The 23,801-nt window shown below is 45.3% G+C and overlaps 1 protein-coding gene across 2 annotated transcripts; it reads left to right on the forward strand.

The window, feature by feature from the left end:
* The first annotated feature begins 16,026 nt into the window (after positions 1-16,026).
* Positions 16,027-22,138, forward strand: LOC115076041 (zinc finger protein 574-like). Of its 2 annotated transcripts, none has more exons than XM_029577127.1 (2): positions 16,027-16,164; positions 19,007-22,138. In XM_029577127.1, exon 2 carries the CDS (start codon positions 19,113-19,115, stop codon positions 21,843-21,845), a length of 2,733 nt encoding a protein of 910 aa, XP_029432987.1. In that variant the 5' UTR covers positions 16,027-16,164; positions 19,007-19,112; the 3' UTR covers positions 21,846-22,138. The 2 variants fall into 2 exon arrangements, with proteins under 2 accessions (XP_029432987.1, XP_029432986.1); XM_029577126.1 differs by lacking the exon at positions 16,027-16,164 and adding an exon at positions 16,226-16,378.
* The last annotated feature ends 1,663 nt before the right edge of the window (positions 22,139-23,801 follow it).

Raw genomic sequence — 23,801 nt, forward strand, 5'->3', positions numbered from 1 at the left:
GTTTTTTCTTCTTTTTAATATGAACTTTTTTTTTCAGTTTTATCTGTGGTTAATGTGTTTTGTTGAGTCTTTTGTTAATGTTTTGTTATTTGTACCATTTGTCTGGAATGCTTTTATATTAATTGTGTATGTACTTTTGTTACCTGCCTAGAACCATGGATAGTGCGAGTTACAAATTGTGAAAAGAAATAAATACAATTAAGCTAGGAGTTTGTTTCCCTGATCTGTACAACATACTCTACACATGAAACAACAATTAGAGAAATATTTTGAAGGCAAAACGATTACCATCATGGTTAAAAGCTGAGGTGAAAGAGGCTATTTTAGCCAAAAAATCATCCTTCAAAAATTGGATCCATCTGAAGAAAATAGGATAAAACATAAGCATTGTCAAGTTGTGTAAAAAGACAGGCGAAGAGAGAATTTGAAATTAAGTTGGCTATAGAGGCAAAAACTCATAATAAAAACTTTTTTAAATATATCCGAAGCAAGAAACCTGTGAGGTAGTCGGTTGGACCATTAGATGACCGAGGGGTTAAAGGTGCTCTTAGGGAAGATAAGGCCATTGCAGAAAGAATAAATGAATTATTTGCTTCCGTGTTTACTAATAAGGATGTTGGGGAGATACCATTTCCGGAGATAGTTTTCATGGGTGATGAGTCAGACGAACTCATCACTGTGAACCTGGAAGATGTAGTAGGCCAGATTGACAAACTAAAGAGAAGCAAATCACCTGGACCAAATGGTATGTATCCTAGGGTACTGAAGGAACTAAAAAATGAAATTTCTGACCTATTAGTTAAAATTTGTAACCTATCATTAAAATCATCCTTTGTACCTGAAGACTGGAGGGTGGCCAATGTAACCCCAATATTTAAAAAAGGCTCCAGGGGCGATCTGTGTAACTATAGACCAGTGAGCCTGACTTCAGTGCCGGGAAAAATAGTGGAAACTATTCTCAAGATCAAAATCGTAGAGCATATAGAAAGACATGATTTAATGGAACACAGTCAACATGGATTTACCCAAGGGAAGTCTTGACTAACAAATCTGCTTCATTTTTTTGAAGGGGTTCATAAACATATGGATAAAGGTGAACCAGTAGATATAGTGTATTTGGATTTTCAGAAGGCATTTGACAAAGTCCCTCATGAGAGGCTTCTAAGAAAACTAAAAAGTAATGGGATAGGAGGTGATGTCCTTTTGTGGATTACAAACTGGTTAAAAGACAGGAAACAGAGAGTAGGATTAAATGGTCAATTTTCTTAGTGGAAAAGGGTAAACAGTGGAGTGCCTCAGGGATCTGTACTTGGACCGGTGCTTTTCAATATTTATTTTATTTATTTTTATTTATTAACTTTTATTTACCGACATTCGTGAAACACATCATGCCGGTTTACATAGAACTCAATTGGGAAATACATTATAACAATATAACAATATAACAGTATGACATTGAAACAATAGGATGTTACTAAAACGAGAAGCAACAAACAGAAAGACCAAAAGCAAAATACAACAAAATAAATAATGTTAAAGGAAAACGAGGAGTGTAGATTGTAAGAAGGGTAGGCCGGGGGGTAGGGCGAGGGGGGGGGAGAGGGTAAGGGGTAGAAGGTAGGAAGGGTGGGAAAAGGGGGATAAGTAAGGGAAAAGAAAGGTATAGATTGAGGAAAAAGGGGAGAGAAAGTGGGAAAAGGAAAGGAGGGGGAGAAAAGGCTTGTTTGAAGAAGTGAGGGGAGTGAAAGGCAGAAGTGAGGGGAGAAAAAGGCAGAAAGGAGGGATACCATGTACAGATGGCTAATGTACATGGACTCGCTTAACTAGGTAGGATTATGGAAAGATGAAGTAGGTGGTATTCAATGGGGTAAAAGGTTTTCTTCAGAGGAAGGACCTGGGAAAGGGGGGGAGCAAGGAGTATAAGGTAGAGCAAGGGGGCTAATGGGGATATTAAATTTGATTTGTGTCGGGGTAGGCCTGTCGGAAAAGCCATGTCTTGACTCCTTTCTTAAATTTGTGAAAGGATGTCTCTTGGCGTAGGAGGGTGGGGAGGGAGTTCCAGAGGGTGGGGCCAGCGACAGAGAAGGCTCTCCCTCTGGTATGAGTTGAATGTGCTGTTTTGAGGGATGGGATGTGGAGAGTACCTGTATGGGTTGTTCTTGTGGGGCGGTTGGAGGAGCGGTAATGAGGCATTTCATCGAGCCAGGTGTGGTTGTGTTTATGTAGGGTGTTGTGAAGGATGGTGAGGGTTTTGTATTGTGAGCGGAAGGAGATGGGCAACCAATGTAGGTCCTTAAGTATGGGGGTGATGTGGTCTCTTTTGCGCGTACCGGTTATGATTCTGGCCATGGAGTTTTGTAGAATCTGAAGACTGGAGGGTGGCCAATGTAACCCCAATATTTAAAAAAGGCTCCAGGGGCGATCTGTGTAACTATAGACCAGTGAGCCTGACTTCAGTGCCGGGAAAAATAGTGGAAACTATTCTCAAGATCAAAATCGTAGAGCATATAGAAAGACGTGGTTTAATAGAACACAGTCAACATGGATTTACCCAAGGGAAGTCTTGACTAACAAATCTGCTTCATTTTTTTGAAGGGGTTCATAAACATATGGATAAAGGTGAACCAGTAGATATAGTGTATTTGGATTTTCAGAAGGCATTTGACAAAGTCCCTCATGAGAGGCTTCTAAGAAAACTAAAAAGTAATGGGATAGGAGGTGATGTCATATAAATATAGATATAAATGATCTGGAAAGGAATATGACGAGTGAAGTTATCAAATTTGCGGATGATACAAAATTATTCAGAGTAGTTAAATCACAAGCGGATTGTGATACATTACAGGAGGACCTTGCAAGACTAGAAGATTGGGCATCCAAATGGCAGATGAAATTTAATGTGGACAAGTGCAAGGTGTTGCATATAGGGAAAAATAACCCTTGCTGTAGTTACACGATGTTAGGTTCCATATTAGGAGCTACCACCCAGGAAAAAGACCTAGGCATCACAGTGGATAATACTTTAAAATCATCGGCTCAGTGTGCTGCAGCAGTCAAAAAAGCAAACAGAATGCTAGGAATTATTAGGAAGGGAATGGTTAATAAAACAGAAAATGTCATAATGCCTCTATATTGCTCCACGGTGAGACCGCACCTTAAATACTGTGTACAATTCTGGTCGCCGCATCTCAAAAAAGATATAGTTGCGATGGAGAAGATACAGAGAAGGGCAACCAAAATGATAAAGGGATTGGAACAGCTCCCCTATGAGGAAAGGCTGAAGAGGTTAGGGCTGTTCAGCTTGGAGAAGAGATGGCTGAGGGGAGATATGATAGAGGTCATGATAGAGGTCTTTAAGATCATAAGAGGTCTTGAACGAGTAGATGTGAATCGGTTATTTACACTTTCGAATAATAGAAGGACTAGGGGGTATTCCATGAAGTTAGCAAATAGCACATTTAAGACTAATCGGAGAAAATTCTTTTTCACTCAACGCACAATAAAGCTCTGGGATTTGTTGCCAGAGGATGTGGTTAGTGCAGTTAGTGTAGCTGGGTTCAAAAAAGGTTTGGATAAGTTCTTGGAGGAGAAGTCCATTAATGGCTATTAATCAAGTTTAGTTAGGGAATAGCCTCTGCTATTAATTTCATCAGTAGCATGGGATCTTCTAAGTGTTTGGGTAATTGCCAGGTTCTTGTGGCCTGGTTTGCCTCTGTTGGAAACAGGATGCTGGGTTTGATGGACCTTTGGTCTGACCCAGCATGGCAATTTCTTATATTCTTATGTTCCAAAAGTAATTAAGAATTAAAAAAAAAATATTGTGATTGTGTAAATCATAGCAAACTCAAATGCAAAACACTGGCTTAATAAGTGAAATAGAGCCCATCGTGTTCAGTCCCAGTAGCTGAGATGATTTGAAAACTCCAGGATAACCTTATTCAAAGGTACAGATTAGGGGAAGGCTGTATAAAATGTTTGAAATGCCTGTGGGTCACTGTCACGTCCATCACTGTAAAGTGGAAACAGTTTGGCTTCAACAAGACACTGCCCCGATCAGACCATCCCTCCAAAGTCAGTAGCTGTGGGTTAAGGAAACGGCTGCAGAAGGTCACAGTGAGGCCAAAGATTACTTTAAAAGAACCAGAGAGGTCTCTGGCTGAGACTGGGGAAAATGGTGACCATTCAACAATTTCAAGATTATTCCACAAACATGGCTTCTGTTGGAGGATGGCAAGAAGGAAGCCACTGCTGAAGAAAAGTCATATGATATGATCATAGCATTTGTAAGGAAACATTCAGGAGATGCTGCATACATTCAGGAGAATGTATTTATTTGATGTATATTCTACTTTTCGGCGACTCAGAGCAGATTACAATCAGGTACTGTTGGTATTTCCCCTGTTCCCAGAAGGTTTACAATTTAATTTGCACCTGAGGCAATGGAAGGTGAAGTGACTTGCGCAATGTTTTGTGGTCTAATAAGACTCAAGTGGAATGTAAAGGACTGTACGTTAGTTGAGAACCAGGAATTTAACCTGGTCCACCTTAAGACAACCACAAGGGAATCCTGGTTGCAGGGTATTTCCCCTGGGGAGAGGGATAAGATGCAATGGCCCAGGGGCCCAGATGAGACTAGGAGAAAGCAGGAAGTTTGCTAACAACTTATGTGACTAAACTGCTGCATTTCTATTTCCAGCATTGCTGAGGTAAGCAGGCTTGTGTTTTCTTAATTTTTTATTGAATTAAAACTGCAAAAGGAAAGCCAGAGTCCAGACTGATTCTTTCCTCTGGTAAGCCAAAGACTGCTCACGGTGTCATGTGGAGCTTTTTGATCTTGATTCTAAGTGAAATGTGTGGAATAAAACTCCTGGGATAGCAAAGTCCAAAAGCTTCCAAAACTGATTCTCTCAAAACTCTTCTCTGGACAGATGGGCACAGGGCAAGTAATACACCAAGACTCTCCATCAGGCAGGGAGGGTTCCCTCCTGAAATGGGATCAAGCTTCAAACAGTATATAAAAAAAAAATCTTTCTTTCAAAAAGTCAACCTCTCCTACAAAAGCTTCTTTTCCCTTTTCTTCTCCAGGCCTGGGGGTGGGCTAGCCAGGGATCACTGCCAAAAGCCTCTCCTCACAGCATCAGCCCCACCACCCTCTACCTTTGGCATATGCTCAACCCCAATTTATAGGGCCAAGCTGACCAATCCCAGCCTTGGGAGAAGGAAACTTTTAGGGATGGTCTAAAACATGATACGTCCCTAGTGCTGGTACAAAAAGTGAAACACTGGTAAGGGATCAGAGTATCCCTTACAAGTAAAAAGACAAAAAGTCTTGATTACATAAGTCTTCACACCCCTTAATACTTGGCGGAAGCCCCTTTTGCAGCAGATGTTTAGGATTCGTGTCCACCAACCATGCACAGCGGGATGGTGCAGCTTTTGCCCATTCTTCTTGGCAGAAGAACTCAAGCTCTTTCCAGTTGGCACTGGACTGCACTCTTCAAGTCCTGCCACAGATTTGCTATTGGATTCAGGTCAGGGCTTTGCCTGGGCCACTCGAGGACATTCACTTTCTTCTCGCTGAGCCACTCCATCGTTGCTTTTTCCTTGTGCTCAGGATCATTCTCCTGCGGAAAGGTGAATCTTCTCCCCATTCCCAGATCTATGGCAGACTTGGACAGGTCCATCCATCTTTCCCTTGATCTTCACAAGCCTTCCTCCTCCAGCTGCTGCAAGGCATCCTCACAACATAATAGTGCCACCACCATCCTTTAGGTTGGTGCTAGTAGGATGACATGCTGTGTTTGTTTTGATTATCATTGGAGAGAATAAGACCTAACCTTTTTTCAGAAGCCCACTCAGTCACCCAGGAGAGTGGGTGTTAAGTTTGTGCCTACCCCACAGGGATTTCTTGGCTCAAGGAACAATAAAGTGAGAACAGGCACTGTGAACCTTTGTGTTTTTGTAAAGATTCCTGAACTTGAATGGTCTGTGTAGTTATTTTTGTTACAGTAAATTTATTTGAACACCACCTCCAGTGTCCTGCCAGTTTTTCACCTTGAAGGTAGGCACCGTCCCTGTGAGCCAGCAGACAGTGAGTATTAACTGTGGGAGAGTGAACAGACTGAAAGTGAGTTCCCCATCCCCCTGCCCTAGGGTTGCCAATTGCCCGGTTTTGGATAGCCAGGTTTTCAACTGTGCTGATACTGAAAATCCAGTTTTTGCTCGAGGCTCCTCTCTGCCACAGCTTCCTGGTTATAGGGGAAGACAGAGCCCAGAACTGAGCTGTGTGCCCACCCACTTGCCTCCTTTCCTGTGTTGTGATTGGATGGGATGGGAAGGGGAGGCGGGGCACAGCACAGCCCTCAGTTCCCAGTGGCTCCACAGATCTCTGCAGCAATGCCCTCTGGGTCCCTCCTCCTCCCTCACTGTCAGGCCGATACAGTAAGGGCGCGTAAGAAAAAGTGCGGCAGTGCCGGGCGCCCGCTCGTTTGCCGCGCACACAGTTCGGATCACATACCGCTCGATACAGTATTTAAATTAGATGCAAATGCAAGCCGCGTCCAAAGCGCGTCCATGAAGTGCAATCCATTTTACTGTATAGAGCGCTATACAGCGCCTATACAGTATCCTGGGTGCGCTGGTACCTGTCATTTCAAATGACATGTGAAATGACAGGTACCAGGAAGTGGATGGTTCTCCTATGCTCGGGCATCGGGGATTGCCAGTCCTCTCTCCCCCCCTCCCGAAGCAAGGCGCAGGGCGAAAATCGACTCGACATGTTATTAAAGCAAATAGAAATTGTAACAAAAGTAAACTTACTGCATGCTTCCAGCAGCCCCAGTCCTCTCTCCCCTCCTCCTGAGGCGCCCACCGCGGCTCCCCTGCTCCCGGGGGCAGCCGGCGGCGAAAGCGGCTTCCAGCAGCTCTGCCGGCGAAGGTGCATGAACGCACGTCCAATTTGGGCGCTCAAGCAGCGAAGGCGCATGAGCGCACACCGTGACCTCGGATGTCCATCTGGGCGCTCAGGTCACTGCGTGCGCTCATGCGCCTTCGCTGCTTGAGCGCCCAAATTGGACGTGCGTTCATGCACCTTCGCCGGCGGGGCTGCTGGAAGCCGCTTTCGCCGCCGGCTGCTCCCGGGAGACAGGGGAGCCGCGGTGGGCGCCTCGGGAGGAGGGGAGAGAGGACTGGGGCTGCTGGAAGCATGCAGTAAGTTTACTTTTGTTACAATTTCTATTTGCTTTAATAATAAGTCGAGTTGATTTTCGCCCTGCGCCTTGCTTCGGGAAGGGGGGGAGAGAGGACTGGCAATCCCCGATGCCTGAGCGTAGGAGAACCAGGCCCGAGCGTAGGAGAACCAGGCCACACCATGTTACTCGCTTGCTCCAACCCACCCACTTATTTGACCGGAGCCTGCCTATTGCTGTCACATCCCTCTAACGCCATGGTCAGGGTAGGCGGTAAATTAGCGGGTTAAAGACGCGGCAAAACAGTTGGTTAAAAAGACGATAATCGGGCCGCACGTTACTGTATGGGAGGGAATAGCTAATCCGATCGTTTACATATCATATACATGCCACGGGCGGAAAGGGATACACGTTGATTTAAAGAAGCAGTAAGGATTGGTAAAACGGATAGTGAATCGCGGGTTAGACTTACGCGGCCAAATTGTGGGTACAAAGTGGGTTAGAAACAGGGTAACCACGGCCGCGCTTTACTGTATAGGCCTGTGTGTGCTGGGCCAAGACCTGAGAGAGGGGCTGCAGCCAGTAAGCTGAGGGATACAGTTACAGAGGAGGGGAAGAGACAGTCACAGGGTGGGGAAAGGGAAGAGACAGAGGGGACACAGAGAAAAGTGGAGGGAAAGGAAGATAGACCCATGGGGAGCAAGGGAGGAAGGAGATACAGAGAGGGGGTATGGAAGGAAGGTCACAGGGAAGGGGAGAGGCACAACAGGAACATGAGGGAAGGCAGGAGACAGAGGGGGCAGGGAAGGAACAGACAGAAGAGGGACAAAGTAGACAGGGGACCCAGAAGGAAAGGAAATAGAGAATTAGGAAGGCATTGAGGAGAGGGAGACAGGAGGGAGAGAAAGACAAGCATAAGGAGGAGAGGACTAGAGACAGGAGGGAAGCACATAAGTGGAGTGCACAGAGGAGGGGGAGGGCATATTGAGAGGCAGATGAAAGGCTGGGAAGGTTTTAAGGAAAGGGACAGCGAATCACCAGTGTCTGAGACAGGAGGCTGTGTGGGGGTGTGCATGAGATAGGAGGATGGATGTGTTTGGGAGTGTGTGTCTGTGTGTGTGTATGAGAGGAGGCTGTGTGTTTGGGAGTGTGCACGTCTAGATGAGAGAGGAGGCTGTGTGTTTGGGAGTGTGTGTGTATAGGAGAGGAGGCTGTGTGTTTCTGGGGAAGTGTGGAGGTGGATGTATATTAGAAAGGCTTTAATTGTGATAGAGAGCAAAATTGCATGAGAGACCCTGATGTATTTATGAGGATAGTTAAAATAACATTTATAAAACAAAGTATATTGAAAGGGGTGCTTGAAAGCCAAGTAATGAATGGATTGACAACTAACAATAGTCAGTAATTCCCCCCCCCCCCAAAGCATGAAGTTTAGTGGGATGTCCAGTTATGGTTCATGGAAAAATTGGCCACCCCACCCTGCCCGCCTTGTGCCCAGGAGGTTAAGCCTCCCCTGGAGATAATTAATGCCCTGGGGTTGAAAGGACTGGTGCCCAAGAAATGGGACTTAGCCTCAGGACTGAGTGTGTCCCCCTGCAACAATTTGGCCCAAACACCAAAGTAGGGGGCTACATACTCTTTATTACTTTTGGAGTATTTTTATGTAATGGACTCTTCTGGATTATTACCATTAGTGGTCCTAGTTTAACAATCTTAGCTAGAGCAGTTTAGGTTGGAAAATAAGGAGAGGAACCATTTGGTGCAGCCTCTTCCTTTGAGGGTGCTATTATGGCTGTCCCCCTGCTCTGCTCAGAGACTGTGGGCAGTGCTTTGAGTTGGAGTTAGGTGGCAGTCATGCAAGATTTTTTCCAAGTTGATTTTTGAGCCTACTTAGATGATCCAGGCAAAACCTGTCAGGGGATCTTGAGCAAGGTCGGGAGGCTGCACTACCAATCCACTACCTGACTGATTGGGCTTACCTGTGGGTTGTTTTGCTGGGTTTTTGCACCTTTTTGTGGTAGGAAGCTTTGAGCGACTTCTGCTTGTTGCCTGGTTTCAGGGCACGGGGAACCCTGGGTCTGGGGGGGCCCGGGATAGGGACTTGTCCCTCTGCTATCTTTTCAGGGACCAGCGATATGTGATGACCTGATTCAGGATTCTCTTAACAGAAAGAAGAACCAGGAGGCAGATTTCTGCTGTCCCTTCCTGCCTGAAGAGAAACACTGAGGGCTGCATGTTGCTGAGGGGGGTTGCTTCCAACTTGGAATTCGATACAAAGGAAAAGATATTGAGAACGAGAGAGAGAGAGACAAACTGTGAGTAAAAATCATCTAGACATCAGAGGATCCCCAACTGGAGTCCCTGGGAAGAGAATAAGTCTAATTTTTGCAGATTTGGAGGGGTTTTACTGCCCTAGCAAAGGATACCCTGGCCACCTCACTTAGCCAAGCCCTGAAGGGTGAAGGTTTCCTATGTCCTGATGATAAGAAACACTTGCACAGATAAAGGGAAGGACTGTAAGAAAGGAAAAATCATCTAGGGTTCTTGAAGTGTATTTATTATGGATGTGCATGTGTTCTATTTGTTTTGGAGTTGCGCGTATATCGCCCAGGCTTTATAGTACATGTATAATGGATAGTATGTGTGTATATTTAATAGCTTGAGTTATGCACACACTACCCATTTTTTCTGCTCGTGTACTATAAAGCCCGGCGCCTAACTGTGAAACAAATGAAGCAAATGCACATCTCTAGCATTTATTGTGCCACTTATCCATCTAACTACCCATCAGTAAAAGGTTTATTTTTGGACTCTGCACAAAAGTTTGGTGTTTTATTGGCACTTATAGCACACAGAGTGGGACAACGATGTGTACTTCTCCCTTTAAAAAAAAGTAAAACAAGGCACCCCTATCGCTCCAGGCCCTGAAAGATAAGCCTTTCCCCCCCATCAGCAAGGAATCCAGACCTTGGCAGAGAGAGACGTTAAAAGAGCTAGCCAGGAGTGGTTCCAGCCCCGAAGAGACAATACAATCTTTTATGGCTCTGTCGGTGGTTAGTAGCCACCCAAGAATTTATAATTGTTCTTTCAGGAGGAAAGTGTAGAGAATGTGTATTTCAGTGAAACCAACTCTCTTACGTTAATTAATTTTGGTTTGTATATGTAACCTCTGTTCCATCTGGAGTCACCTTCCAGCCCTGAGGAAGCACTAGGTAGCTTTCCCAGATTGGGGAAACACAATAGCTCTTGGGCTGGGGGCAGGGAAACCTGCAAGGCCAAATCAGGCTTAGGACAACCACCACAAAACTAATGTCCACAACAGTTTGTGCTCCAAACAAAGTTTATTGTAAAGAAATTGTATAAGATCAAAATAGTAGAGCAAGGAAAAAAGTTTTAAAAAGAAATCCAAACAGTGTTTTTCTTATATCAAATAATCATAGCAAAGGAACTAATTCACACTTCGACCTGTCTAGACCCATTTTAGTTTCTAGTCACCCACTTACTGTATTCACTGAACATCCAGAACAGACTTAGGAAGATTCACTCCTTTTTATCTCTCAGCAGTGAAGTCCATTGAGTGCCCTGATAAGTTCCAGTTAGGCACAGTCCTCCCAGTTCTCACCACCTTTACTAAATCCTTCTCTATATGCTTCCTTATTCTCACACAGTTTCTCTTTCAGGTATTCTGAAATGCTTATGTAACCCCCCTTTCCGTGGGGGTGTTGCCTTCAGAGGATGTGGAGGTGGTGAGAGATACTGCTGCAGCTCTGAGATGAGTGAGTTCACCAGGTATTGTCAGCTGGGGACTAAACATCTTATGGGAGCCTAAGGGGACATTTACCAAATAACTCAAGGTCCACAAAGCTGGTTGGTGCTGAGACATCTCCGGCCACTATTACACCCACAGGATTTCCGTACAGTTTTACAGGCATTAGCTTTAACAGGTCTTGACTATTGTAATGCCCTGTACCTAGGGTTACTAGAAAATTCCACAAGAGTATTACAGATAGTTCAAAATGCCACTGCCAGACTGCTAACTGGTGCAGGAATGCATGATCATATACCTTCTATTCCATCAACCCTGCATTGGTTACCAGTCCAGTAGCGCATGCAGTACAAATTATTGTTTCTAATTCATAGTCTCCTCCAAGACAAGTCCAGACCTTGGTTCAACATGATCTTATGTTTTTATCAACCAGATCAGCGATCAGCAAACAAAGGTTTTCTAGAAATTCCCTCAATTAAATTGGTGCATCTTGGCACAATTAGAGAACGAGCATTCTCGATCGCTGGACCATACCTCTGGAACACACTGCCTGAGTACCTTCAAACAATATCATGTGCAAAATTAGTTAAGAAGGCACTAAAAACCTATTTGTTCATCAAGTGTTGCAGACCCTCCTGGTCTGGCCAGTAGATGCCACTATTCCTGTTCTTAGAACATATGCAGTAGGAACCATCCATCCCTTCAGGTCCTCCCACCAGGAGGCTTTGGATTGGGTGACTCAGTGCTATGTAACTTGGCTATTTTAACAGCCCGGGGGGGGGGGGGCGTTCAGTTAGAGAGGGGATCTGCAGAATAAACATGTATTTTTCCATGCTCTGGTAGGGCCTCCCAGCCTTGCCCAAAGGAGTTTTCTTTTAGAAGAGACACCTCACCGTACACTCCCTGCCAGAGGGTCCTCCTTATAATTTACAGTAAGATAGACTTTTAAGCCAGATACCCTTTTCGGGGCAAAAGGGCTCTTTTCAGGGAACCAAAGACCTGAGATCCTACTCTACTCAATAGGTAGGCAAACAGCAGGGATGGATCCTGCTGCGAGAGATTGACGGTAGAGAACCTATCCAGATTTTTTTGGACCTAAAGAATAGTAGGGAGGCGTTTTGGACTCCCCTTCCCCACTGGGATTGCAGTGCTGTGGAATAGCCTGGTCCCCAGAATTTTCCCATGAGAAATCCCAGAAGTAACAGCTAAGGAGAATGAACATCCGAATCAAAGAAAGAAAGAGAAGGAGATCTCATTCGGATTTCCACCCACAGAAGCGGGACAGGCTGGATGTCCACGGGAAAGAAGATGTCTAAAGGTAGGATTTTTGCAGTTAAAAGGGAACCCTTTTATTAGGATTCCACAGGACAGCCGCTGAAAGTGTGTGTGCAATTAAAATCACCATGGGCTCTACCCAGAGGTCTGAATTAAGGACACCTACCTACACAGAAAGAAACCCTGTAACTACTCATCATTTTGGACAATGGACTTTATTTAACTTTATGAATCAGTAAACTTTATTTTAACCCCCAGACTTGGTCCTGTCTGAGATTTTACAGCCCTTAAAATACAGCACTTACACTGGTGACCTCTTTTCATCATCTGGGCCATACGTGAGAACTTCCCCAAATAAAAAGAGTCCCTCTCAGGGATTAAGAGTCAGCGTGGGCGTGAATGGTTAGCTGGAGTAGCTGCAGAATATATAAATAAGATTGTGTGCCTTTAGGACAACACACCCCACTAAGCATTACACAAGCAGTTGGAGATCAGGCCGAAATATCAAGGCAACAAGTCACAAGCCAGTAGAGTGTGTATGACACAGTATTGACATCATACTTACGAGGTACAGCTAATTCCTGCAAGCTTGGATGAATCAATTTTGTCTGTTTTTAATCTTAGTTTTATTATTATGAATATTTTATTTTCTATAAGCCGCTTGAAAACTTGGGTAAGTGTGGATTAACATTTTTTTATAAATTAAAAAAAATTAAAATTACAAAAAAAAGGGAAAAGAATTTATTTTCCAAATTCAAAGCAGAATCTTCCAAGTCTCAGAAACAAAATATCAATATCTGGATTCAGTCCACATAGTAAAATCAAAACCAGTTCAGAATCTCACAGTAGAAATCTTCTTAGACAAGGAAAGACAAGAAATAGTCTTTACCCCCAAGGTTTTCGGGATAGCATCTTCTCAAACAGAAACAAAAATCTTTGTAAGATCTTCACTTGGGCTTTACCAGCAAGGACAAAACACTCCTGAGCTCTAGGGCTGAGTTTGCTACAGCTGCTCTTGGTGATCTTAGATAGCAGTCTTCAACCACACCACCCTCTCTCAGGGTCTGAGGCCTTGGACTGCCACAACTCCTTTCATCTCCTCTTTTATCTCTCCTGCAGTGCCTGTGGAAGCACTCTTTATTGCCTCTCCCGAAACCCATCCCCTTTAGGGGAATGAACCTCCTACTACTACCCAACCATATCAACAGCATCCCATCACTCAAACTTATCCAATCCCCTTCCAACCCCTCCTTAGCAGGAAGGATACTTGCATATTGCAAGAGATCTGCATGCACAAAGCTCTCTGATCTATTACTGAACCCCAGAGAGCAGGAACTCTCCAACAAACTCTTTAGTTACTTTACACTTAGGAGAGTATCCCATATGAACTCTTGCTTTTTGCCAGCTGTATTCCTTAGGAGGGCGTATCAGCTACATCTTCCTTTTTCTCAGACACTCTGGAGAAACTCCAGTCCCTCATGGAACCAGGGTTTTTATAGTCTACTCTAAACCATGCCCAAAAGGGGCTGAACTACCCTATCACTCAACAGTGTAAAATGACACATCCTCTGTTTAAAGTTGAACCTCCTTCACTAGAACCTTCCTACCCCATATTGACACAACCCTTACACACCTCTGTGGCACTCAGGAGCCACATACATTTTTAGACAGCAGAGTGTGAAAAATGTAAAGGGTGTGAATACTTGTATAAGTCTTAAATCTATGGGTTGTTAGTTTCATGAAGTGGCTCCTGGTTTTAGTATAACAGACCTTTTTTTCCAACCCATTCATGATTTTATAAAACTTTCATCATGTTCCCTCTCGGCTGTTTTTTTTTCTTTTTCTTCAAGCTGAACAGCCCTAACCTATGTAGCCTCTTTTCATAAGGGAGTTGTTCCATCCCCTTTCTAACTTCTGTTGCTCTTCTTTGCACTTTTTCTAGTACCATTGTCTTTTATGAGATGGGGCAATCAGAACTGCCCACAATTCTCAAGGTGCTGTCGCATCATGGCTCGAAACAGGCAATATATTTTCCATTTTATTCTCCATCTTTTTTGGATCGTTCCTAACATTTTATTTTCTTTTTTGACTGCTGCCCTCTACTAAGTTTGAAGATTTCAATGTGTGGTCCACAAGGTCTTCTCTTCCTGGGTGGTAACTCCCAATACAGAACTCAGCATTGTGTACATGTAGTTGAGATTTTTCCCTGTGTGCACTTTTTAATATTAAATTTCATCTCCCATTCAGATGCCCAGTTTTCTAGTCTCACAAGGCCCTACAGTTTTAACAACTTTGCATAATTTTGTTCATCTGCAAATGTGATTACCTCACTTGTTCCCTTTTCTAGATCATTAATGAATATTAATTTATTGTTGAATATAAATGTAATCGGCCATGACCAGAAGTACTGGTATCATGGTGAACTATAAATTGCTGTATATATTATTATTTGGATTTATTACCTGCCTTTTTGAATTAAAAAGTCACCCAGGTCAGGGTACAGTATTTGAATGGAGGAATATAATCAGCGTTTAGTAGTAGCTTAGCAATTCTCTTCTGAGAAATATGCACAGCAAGCGCTAAGCTTGAAATAAATCAATAATAATGACTAAGCTTAAAATAACAATGCAGCAAACAATAGCAAATAGCAGCATTTTGAGGCACTCAAGGTGGTGTCCGGTAGCTGATCGTAGTCATGTTAAACTGCATACTGATGACCTTTCTCCATTGGGGCAACTATTTAGTCCAATTCTCTGGTTTCCTTTTTTTTTAACCAGTTACTAATCCCCAGTAGGACACTGCTTCCTATCCCATCCTCACTTTTTAATCCTTTTTAATTAGCCATACTCCTAAAAATATAACGCACACTCAACTGCCCTTACACATGCAACCCTGCCGCAGATTAACCCTAAAGAACTCCGACACACACCTCCTCAGCCACCCCAACCAACTGAAACACATACCCCCCCCCCTCAAAAAAAAACAAAAACCCGTCCACATCCATTTCCTTCACTTACACAACCTACTTACCCAAAAATACAAACACCCCCATCCATTTCCTTCACTTACACAACCTACTTACCCAAAAATACAAACACCCCCATCCATCACTCTCCCATACCCTTTCCACACACACATTGCCACTTCCACCAATCCATATTAGAAAGCATTCCTAAAGCCATACCTCTGTATGTTTACTCTACTTGTTTATAAATGAAAACGTGCACTGTTGCCTTTTTAAAGGCTGCCTGAACCAGAAATCAAACTATGAATGAGAGATATTTTATAGATGGACCCTAAAAATTCGCTGTATCGGGTTAGGGATCACAAAGTCCAGTCCTACCTATCTGCCTATTACATGACGGATGTAGGTTAGCTTACAAGACTTCGACCCAAAAACTAGAGCGGTCCGCTTTCCGACTCGCATGCATACAGCTGTAGCCATATGGTGCGTCCGAGCAACCATCCCGCGATGGCCTGAAAATACATGAATGAAAGCACATAGAGCAAATTCTCACTGAATGTGAAAAGAAGGGATCAAAAAAGCCAGGCTGTGTGCCTAATGTAATGCTCTACGTACTACTGAGGATCATAGTAACATTCTGCTTTTCATCTGAGTCCCTGTGAGGGCTAAAGGTTGGCAAGATACATCATGTAATAAAATATAAGGACAAAATAGTTGCAGCACATCAACTACTACTTGCAAGGCGTGTTTATTATATATTCATGTAATTTACTTATGTGGAGCAATTTTCTGATTACTTATGTTTGTACTTGGCGTACGTCGCTTCACGTGTGCGTGCCTCTGTCACTGACACCCGCACGCCCTACACGTCATCGTTTGCCTTCCCTTTTGTAAGGATACTTTTCCTCACCGCCGGTCTAGTTTGACGTCTCTCCCCGCGCCCTCCGCGGCCAGCAAGTCGTAGCTATAGGGTAGGTTGCAGCGTGCTTCTTCTGATTAGTGGAGAGAGAGCGAGAGGGGGCGGGTGGGAACGTGTGTATGCCAACAGAGGGGGCGGGGTCGCGGCTGCACCAATGGTCTTGCGGTTTATTGGCAGGTCGCGGCCCGCTGCTGGAGTAGCAGTAGCTTGGGATTGTCTGTTATGTGTGGGAGTGGAAACGGAGATAGATGTCGTCGGAGTTAGAGGTGAGAATCGGGCGTAGGGTGGGAGTCTACACATCGCCCTTCCTGACATTAGTGTCAGGAAGGGCGAAAGAGGGGTTCCTCCCTTAAAGCCTCCAGGGACAGGCTGAGCCAGTCCTAGTCTTACGCCATTGCCTCCCTAGACTCGCATTTCCTGCTGTTAGAGAAATGCCATTTGCAAGCCCAGAGAGGCAATGAGGGTATAGCCAGTGCTGGCTGAGCCTGACAGTGGTAACTGTCCTCATTGCTTGTTCGTGCTGATTGTAGTGCGGGATCAGCACCCCGGCAGCCAGGTCCCCCACCCCGGCAGCCAGGCCCCTGTCTTCCTTGTGTCCATGGATCTTCACAAACTTTCAGCTCGCTGGCATCTGTTAGGAGTTTCTTGCATATCTGGCCAGCGAGATCTGAAATGGACAGAGGTAGAGAATGTAATGGCAAATAAGAACTAGTAGGTTCATATTCTTTGCCCAATTGAAATCGTTTAATTGCCTTTGGACCCCGATTAATTTCTGTCCTCTCCTTTATTCTTTTTTATTACTAGAGATTGTTTGTTTTTCCCAGGCTTTCTTGAATTCTGTTACATTTTTAGCTTCCACCACCTCTTCTGGGAAGCTGTTCTATTCATCCACTATTCTTCCTTTGAACAATTATTTTCTGATGCTACTATTGAGTATATTCTCTTTCAGTCTTGTATCATGAACTTTTCTTTTAGAATTTCAGTTGAAAAAAATGGTCACTTCTTTCGCATTATTTATAACTTTGAAGTATTTGATTCTGTATTCTATTTCTCTGTGTCTCAGCCTATCTTCTGAGAGCATTGGTCTTCAACCTTTTTTTCCATGGCACACAATAGAAGAAAAACATCCTTCTTCTGCCTCTCTCATGTGGACAGATTAATTCCCCATCCCCCATTGCTCACTTTCACCACCCCTTTCCTCCCTAGTTCCCACTCTCATGCTCACCACTTTCCCTCCTCTGATCTCCACCACACACTGTCTTTGTGCCTTCTCTCTCTGGTCAGTCACTTCAAGCTATTTGGTGCCTGTATTCTTGGGCTTCTTTGCCGTTATCATGAGAACAGTGCTGAGAATACAGGTACCATGAGACTTTTAGGAAATTTGAAATGTGGTACTAATACTTCCAATGTTGTTTTCATGACGAGGGCCAAGAAGCCCAATAGTACAGGCACCACATGGCTCAGTCACTTTGAGTTTTGTGGAGCAAGGTGCAGCAGGAAAGAGGCTGCTGCAACTGAGTATTGAGTCATGTCTCCCAAGTTTTAAAAACCACTGCTCTGAGGTATACATATTTAGGTCCTTAGGTCTCCTCTTAGATATATGGTGCAGACCCTAAATTATTTTGGTAGCCCTTTTTTGAACTGCCTCTATTCTGTTTATATGTTTTTTGTTTATTCTCTTAATATACCACTTTATTTGTAAAAACAAAACAAAACAGTTTATAGAAGAAATTATATAGCGGTATAGCTTACCGAACCAGGCACAGTATTTCAAGGGAGGCCTTACCAACATTCTGAACAGATGCATTATTGCCTTATTTGTTATGCTTCTCCCTGTTCACTCTAGCATCCTTCTGGCTCTGGCCACCATCATGCCATACTCTTTTGCTACTTTGAGATCATTAGAAATGATCACCCTGTGGTGTGTCTCCTACCTAGTGCATGCCTTCTCTCAATCGGAAACTGCTCCCTTGGATAGCTGCACCTCAAATGCCTGACACTGCTCCTTTTTTGTATTGAAGTTTAGCTGCCAAATTCTTGGCTCCTCAAGCTTTCTTAGCTCTCTCCTTATTCTAGATACTGCCTCAGGGGTGTCCACTGTGACAAATCTTAGATTCTTCTGCAGAAAAGACAAACTGCTCCTACTAACTATTCTGCAATATCATTCATGAAGATGTTAAATTAGATGCTGCCCAAGAACATGGCCCTCAGACACTCCACTAATCGCTCTTCTTTCCTTCGCATGCACTCTTTTTACTGTTACCCTCTGTCTATTCTTCAGTTAGGTTCTAATCCAGTGAACCACCTTGGTGTCCACTGGATTAGAAATGGAGACACAATTAAAAGAAACTGTTAAAAGAGATCAAGTTGTGGTGGGATGAAAATTTAGAAAGAGGGAAAATTTATGCCATAAGAGAATCAGAACAAAAATCAGTTCATACTACAGAGTATATGAGAAAAAAAAGAGAATATTGAAAGAAAATTGAATAGAGTATAGTTAAATGTACTTTCTTTTAAAGTATAATTTTTGCAGTACACAATCAGAGATTTAATTTCCACACAATCTTTTTTTCCTCTTAGAGTAGTAAAATTGGTGTATGCCCTATTACTGATTAGTACCATGTTATCTTAATTAAAAGTAAATAGCAGATGGATTCCAAGGTCCATAATTTTAAATTCTGCAATATTAGCTTATTTAAAAAAAAGGTTAGAGGGTGTGTGTAGGAATGCCTCCCACTTCTTATAAATATCAAGTTAAATTAAATTTTAATACATTCTAGATTGCTCTGAAATCTTAGGTTGAACAAATCACAAAAGGTCTCCTGCTATGTTTTTTGAGTCATTAGGAACTTATAAAATGTTCCCTTTTATATCTGCTTCTTTTTTTTTTCTAGTTGTAGCAGAACAGCATTTGATCAGATCCAGTAAAAGGGAGGTCCTGGTCTGCCCCCAACCTCATGGTAGCAAGAAGAGGAAAGAGAAGGTGAAGCCTACCGGAGAATGGCAGAGGAGACTGTGTTGTATGTGGAGCATCACTATGTGTGTTCGGAGTGTGGGCAAGTGTACTGCAGCCTAGAGGAGGTGCTGCTGCACCAGCAGAGCCACTTGCCCCAGCAGCAGTATGAAGTGGTGGGGGTTACGGACCCAGTAGCTGCAGACAGTGGTGTGTACCGAGCACTGGCTGTGCAGGAAGGGCACTATCAATGCCTGGAATGTGGCCAACTGTTACTGTCTCCTGAGGAGCTCTTAGAACACCAGGACCTTCATCCGAAGCTGCTGAGCCAGGAGCCACAGGAGGCTCAGGTTTCAAAGGCCAAACTGGCGAACAGCAGCGGGATCCAGTATGAGTGTATGGAATGCAAGGCCCTGTTCAATACACAAGAGATGTGGCTGAGCCACAGGCAGACCCACCTGGCTCAGCCCTCACAACAGATAGTCTTCCAGAGGGTAGCAGAGATGGAGCCAACCACATCAGAGCCAGTGCAAAACCTGGAGCTTGTAAGTCTTGCAGCAACCCAGAGCATACAGCTACCAGCCGACTCTCAGCTTCTGAATAACCACCAGTATTACCGGGCAGGCACCAGTCCTCATCAAGCCTTGGCACTGGTGGACTTGGAGCACTCTTACAAGAAAAGTGATGGGCAGAACGTTGGCACAGAGCCGGAGTGCACTGTGGAGCTGCTTCTGTACAAGTGCTCTGAATGTACACAGCTTTTCCAGACACCCAGTGAATTCCTGGAACATCAAGCTACGCACTTCACCACCTCCACCACCGTCTCAGATGCTGGGTCTGCAGGTGATCCTGCTACTACTGCAGGACAACAGAGCTCTACCCCAGCCTGTGCAGTGGAAGCTGTAGAGGGGCAGCTTGCGAGTGAGATATGTCCGCCAGCAGAGTCCAAAGAGCTGCCACTCCCCTTAGTGGAGGATACAGGAACCACAGCAAATGATCACAGCTATGAGCTAAAAGAAGGAGCAGTGGGTGGTGGAGTGGAGTCCTCAGAAGTAAGAAACAAGACTGGGGAGGAAGAGCCAGGGCAGCAGTTTCAGTGTGGCGAGTGCCAGAAAAGTTTTGCTTTCAGCCACAAATTGCGACTTCATCTACAGTCGCATCGTGAGGGCTCCTTCAAGTGCCCACTCTGCAGCAAAACCTTCCCCTCACCACAGGCATTAGAAGAGCACTTGGGAGCAGCCCATGGTGATGAATCTCTTCACCTGTGTGTAGAGTGTGGTTTGGGCTTCAGCACGGAGCTCATCCTGTTCTCCCATCGCCACAGCCACTCCTCTGACCCCCTCTACACATGTGACTGTGGCAAGACCTTCATTAACATGACCAAATTCCTCTATCACCGGCGCACTCACACGGGCAAGGAGAAGCTGGAGAGTGCAGCCATTCCAGAAGCCCCCGCCCGCCCAGATCAGGTCGCAGTGGTCAAAGCTCAGAACTCCACGGAGAGCAACTGTCCCATTGAGGGCGCCTACCGCTGCTCCCCTTGTGGGAAATTGTTCCCCAGACAGCTGCAACTCTTGCGGCACCAGCACTTTGTGCATATCCTGGAACGGCAGCACGAGTGTCAGCTGTGCGGCAAGATGTTCAAGAAGAAGTCACATTTGCACAACCACCAGCTGACACACACTGGGGAGCGACCTTTCCACTGCAAGGAGTGCAGCAAGACCTTCGCCTCCCAAGCTAACCTTCTGCGCCACCAGCTGACCCACACTGGAGAGAAGCCTTACCGCTGTGAGCTGTGCAGCAAGGCCTTCACGCAGTCTTCCACGCTGCAGCAGCACCGTTTGATGCACAAGCAGCACTACCGCTACAAGTGCCAGGACTGCGGCGTCAGTTTCATGAGGCGCAACCGTCTTCTGATGCATTACTACCACCACACCGGTGAGTACCCCTACAAGTGTGAGGAGTGCCAGAAGTCTTTCCTGCTGAAGCGACTACTGGAGGTGCACATGCTCAGTCACCAAGGCCTAGAGCCACTGCACTGCCCACTTTGTGGAGCCGCCTTTGTCAGCGATATCCGGCTGCAGGAGCACAAGTGTAGCCCAGATGGACGCAAGTTTGAGTGCATGACCTGTGGCAAGAAGACTGGCTCGGCGGTTCGACTGAAAGCCCATGAGCAGCTGCACAGTGGAGAGAAGCAGGCTACCTGGGGAAAGAAGAGCCGGGGAAGTGACAGGAAACGGGATCTCCAGGCCCGCACTGCTGCAGGCCTGAAGAGCTTTGAGTGCCCAGACTGCCACAAGATGTTCAGCACTGAAACCTCCCTGCATGTTCACCGTCGTATCCACACAGGGGAGCGGCCCTATCCCTGCCCAGACTGTGGCAAGGCCTTCCGCCAGTCTACACACCTGAAGGACCACCGGCGACTTCACACAGGTGAGAAGCCTTTCAAGTGCGAAGTATGTGGCAAGGCCTTCACCATCGCCATGCGACTGTCGGAGCACCGGCGCATCCACACTGGGGAGCGGCCCTACATCTGCGCAGAGTGTGGCAAAGCCTACCGGTCTTTTTCCAATCTCTGGAAGCACCGCAAGATCCACCGTGGCCAGGTACCGCCAGCCCAGTACACCAACAATGTGGCTGTCCTTGAGAGGGTGGAGGCTCTCCCTGTGATGGAGACTATTGAGGTCTTCCCAGCGAGCATTGATGTACAAGGTATCCACTTTGAGACCATCCAGGTAGAAAACATTCAGGTGGAGAACCTGCAGCTGGGGAGCCTGTGAGCTGCACTTTCTCCTTCCGTCCCATTGCCACCGTTTTGGTTTTTTACTTGTCTGTACACCTCTTCTGAAACTCTTAACTCCAGCTACTTGGCTCTGTGGACAGATATATTACTTCTCCTTTCTCCCCCTATCTTTCCTGGTGTCTGCGCCTACACCAGTTGTCGTTAACAAACTGGAACAAGCCAAGTCACTGAGATGCAAAAGATATTTTGTTTATTTTATGATGACTATTGAATCTGTTTTAAAACAAATAAATAATGTGCAAAATAAAATTGGTAGTGGGAGCCTTCTACTGTCAAAGGCTTCCTGGAGCCCTCTCACCTCTTCTCTCCCCCCCCCCCCCCTTCAATAAAAAGATGAGAAGGCTCACTGCACCTCTCAGGTGCAGGCTGACAGATGTTTTTAAGGGCAGGACAGTCGGCAGCAGCTTCTGTAGGGTGTAGGGAAGGGGGATTGTGAAGAACAGGTGCTAAGAGATAAGTACACGAATAATGACTTCATAAGAAAGGTGAGGCAGACTCCTTTATATGGTCAGTGTTTGCAAGGTTTCCTGGAGAGAATTTCAGTGAATCTCAGAAGAAATAATTGAAATCAGTTTGAATCTCTCTGACTTGTACCCTTCATCTTTTCAAATGGGTCTATACTGCAAAACCTCATTTGCCTTTTTCTGACATATGCAGAATTAGCAAGAAGGATCATGTGGGAAACTGGATGTAATCCGACTGGTGAACTGGGGTGCTGTAGCCATGTGTACTGGGTGTCCCAGATCATTTTACAGTTTAGTACTCAGTAAACACACATGCAGCTCTTTGTGGGGCAGACATTAATAGATTATAGGAAAGTTAAGTATCTCATCTGGCATGGTTAGTGAGAGAGCTTTGGATTATAATCCATGATGCAGTGGGAAGGGCAGGCCGTGGACTTCCTTATTCCTCACGGCTGGGTAGGATCAGAAGCACTGGACAGCACATCTCTTTCCCCTCCTATCTCTGCTGCTGATCCAGGCTTGGTGATGAAGAGGAACAACTGGGACACCATGGGCCTCGTTCCCCTTTTCTCTTACCTGGGGCAGGAGAGTCAAGACCCTTTGGTTCCAGGCAGCAGAGAAAGAGGAAGCAGCTTAAGGCACCACTGCTGTCCTCCAATCACCAAGCCTGGATCAGCAAGGGGGGGAGAGATTAAAAGGAGGAGGAGGCTTAAAGAGTGAGGGGACTGGATGGTGTGTGGGATGAGTGAAGATATTGGAGAGATGGGGGGGGGGGGGGGGGGGGGCGTGTAGGATAAGTAGGGAGCTTCATTTTTTTTTGGGTTTTATTTTTCCCAGGAATTTATCAGGGTTTATTATAACAACAAAAACAGGAGAAAATCTGGAAAAATGTGACTCATTATTTTTCTGAGTAAATATTGGAGTTTATTTTGGTGGCAGAAGCCAGGACAATAATACAATATTAAGCAGATTCTCCCACCCACCCGTTCAGCAGCATCCCCATCTGTACCTTCATCCCCTGCCTAGCATGTCCCTCTCTCTCCATACCTGCCAAGAATATCCCTCTCTCCTCAAAACTGCACTGCAGCAACATTTATCCTTACCAATGGGGGCTCCAGGCTTCTCCTCTCTCCTTCAGCAGCAGCACTGCATTTGTGCAGGGGCAGGGAGCCTGCTGGGAAGAGCTTCTGCTGGACAGGGCCAGAGAGCAGGGGCTGAGGAGGTGGGTACGGGCAGCACTGGAGGGTGAGCGCTTTTACTGGTGGGGGTGGGACTTGAACACAGCATGCGCTTTGGCCCTCACTGGCTTCCAGCGGTGACCAGAGGCCTTGAAATGCTGCATCTGCAGCTCTGGAGCAGCTTTTTAATCAGCCTATGAAAGTGGATCCTCTCACCCTCCCTCTGGCTCTACCCAGTGAGATCCCCTCTCCCTCATTTCCAGATCCTCTCTCCTGGCCCTATATTTTATT

The sequence above is a fragment of the Rhinatrema bivittatum genome, chromosome 14 (assembly GCF_901001135.1).
Source record: "Rhinatrema bivittatum chromosome 14, aRhiBiv1.1, whole genome shotgun sequence".
In the NCBI taxonomy this organism is placed as follows: Eukaryota; Metazoa; Chordata; class Amphibia; order Gymnophiona; family Rhinatrematidae; genus Rhinatrema; species Rhinatrema bivittatum.

Bases quoted from the DNA above. Each gene is read 5' to 3' on its own strand.
- LOC115076041 (XM_029577127.1), top strand. From the start codon at position 19,113: ATGGCAGAGGAGACTGTGTTGTATGTGGAGCATCACTATGTGTGTTCG.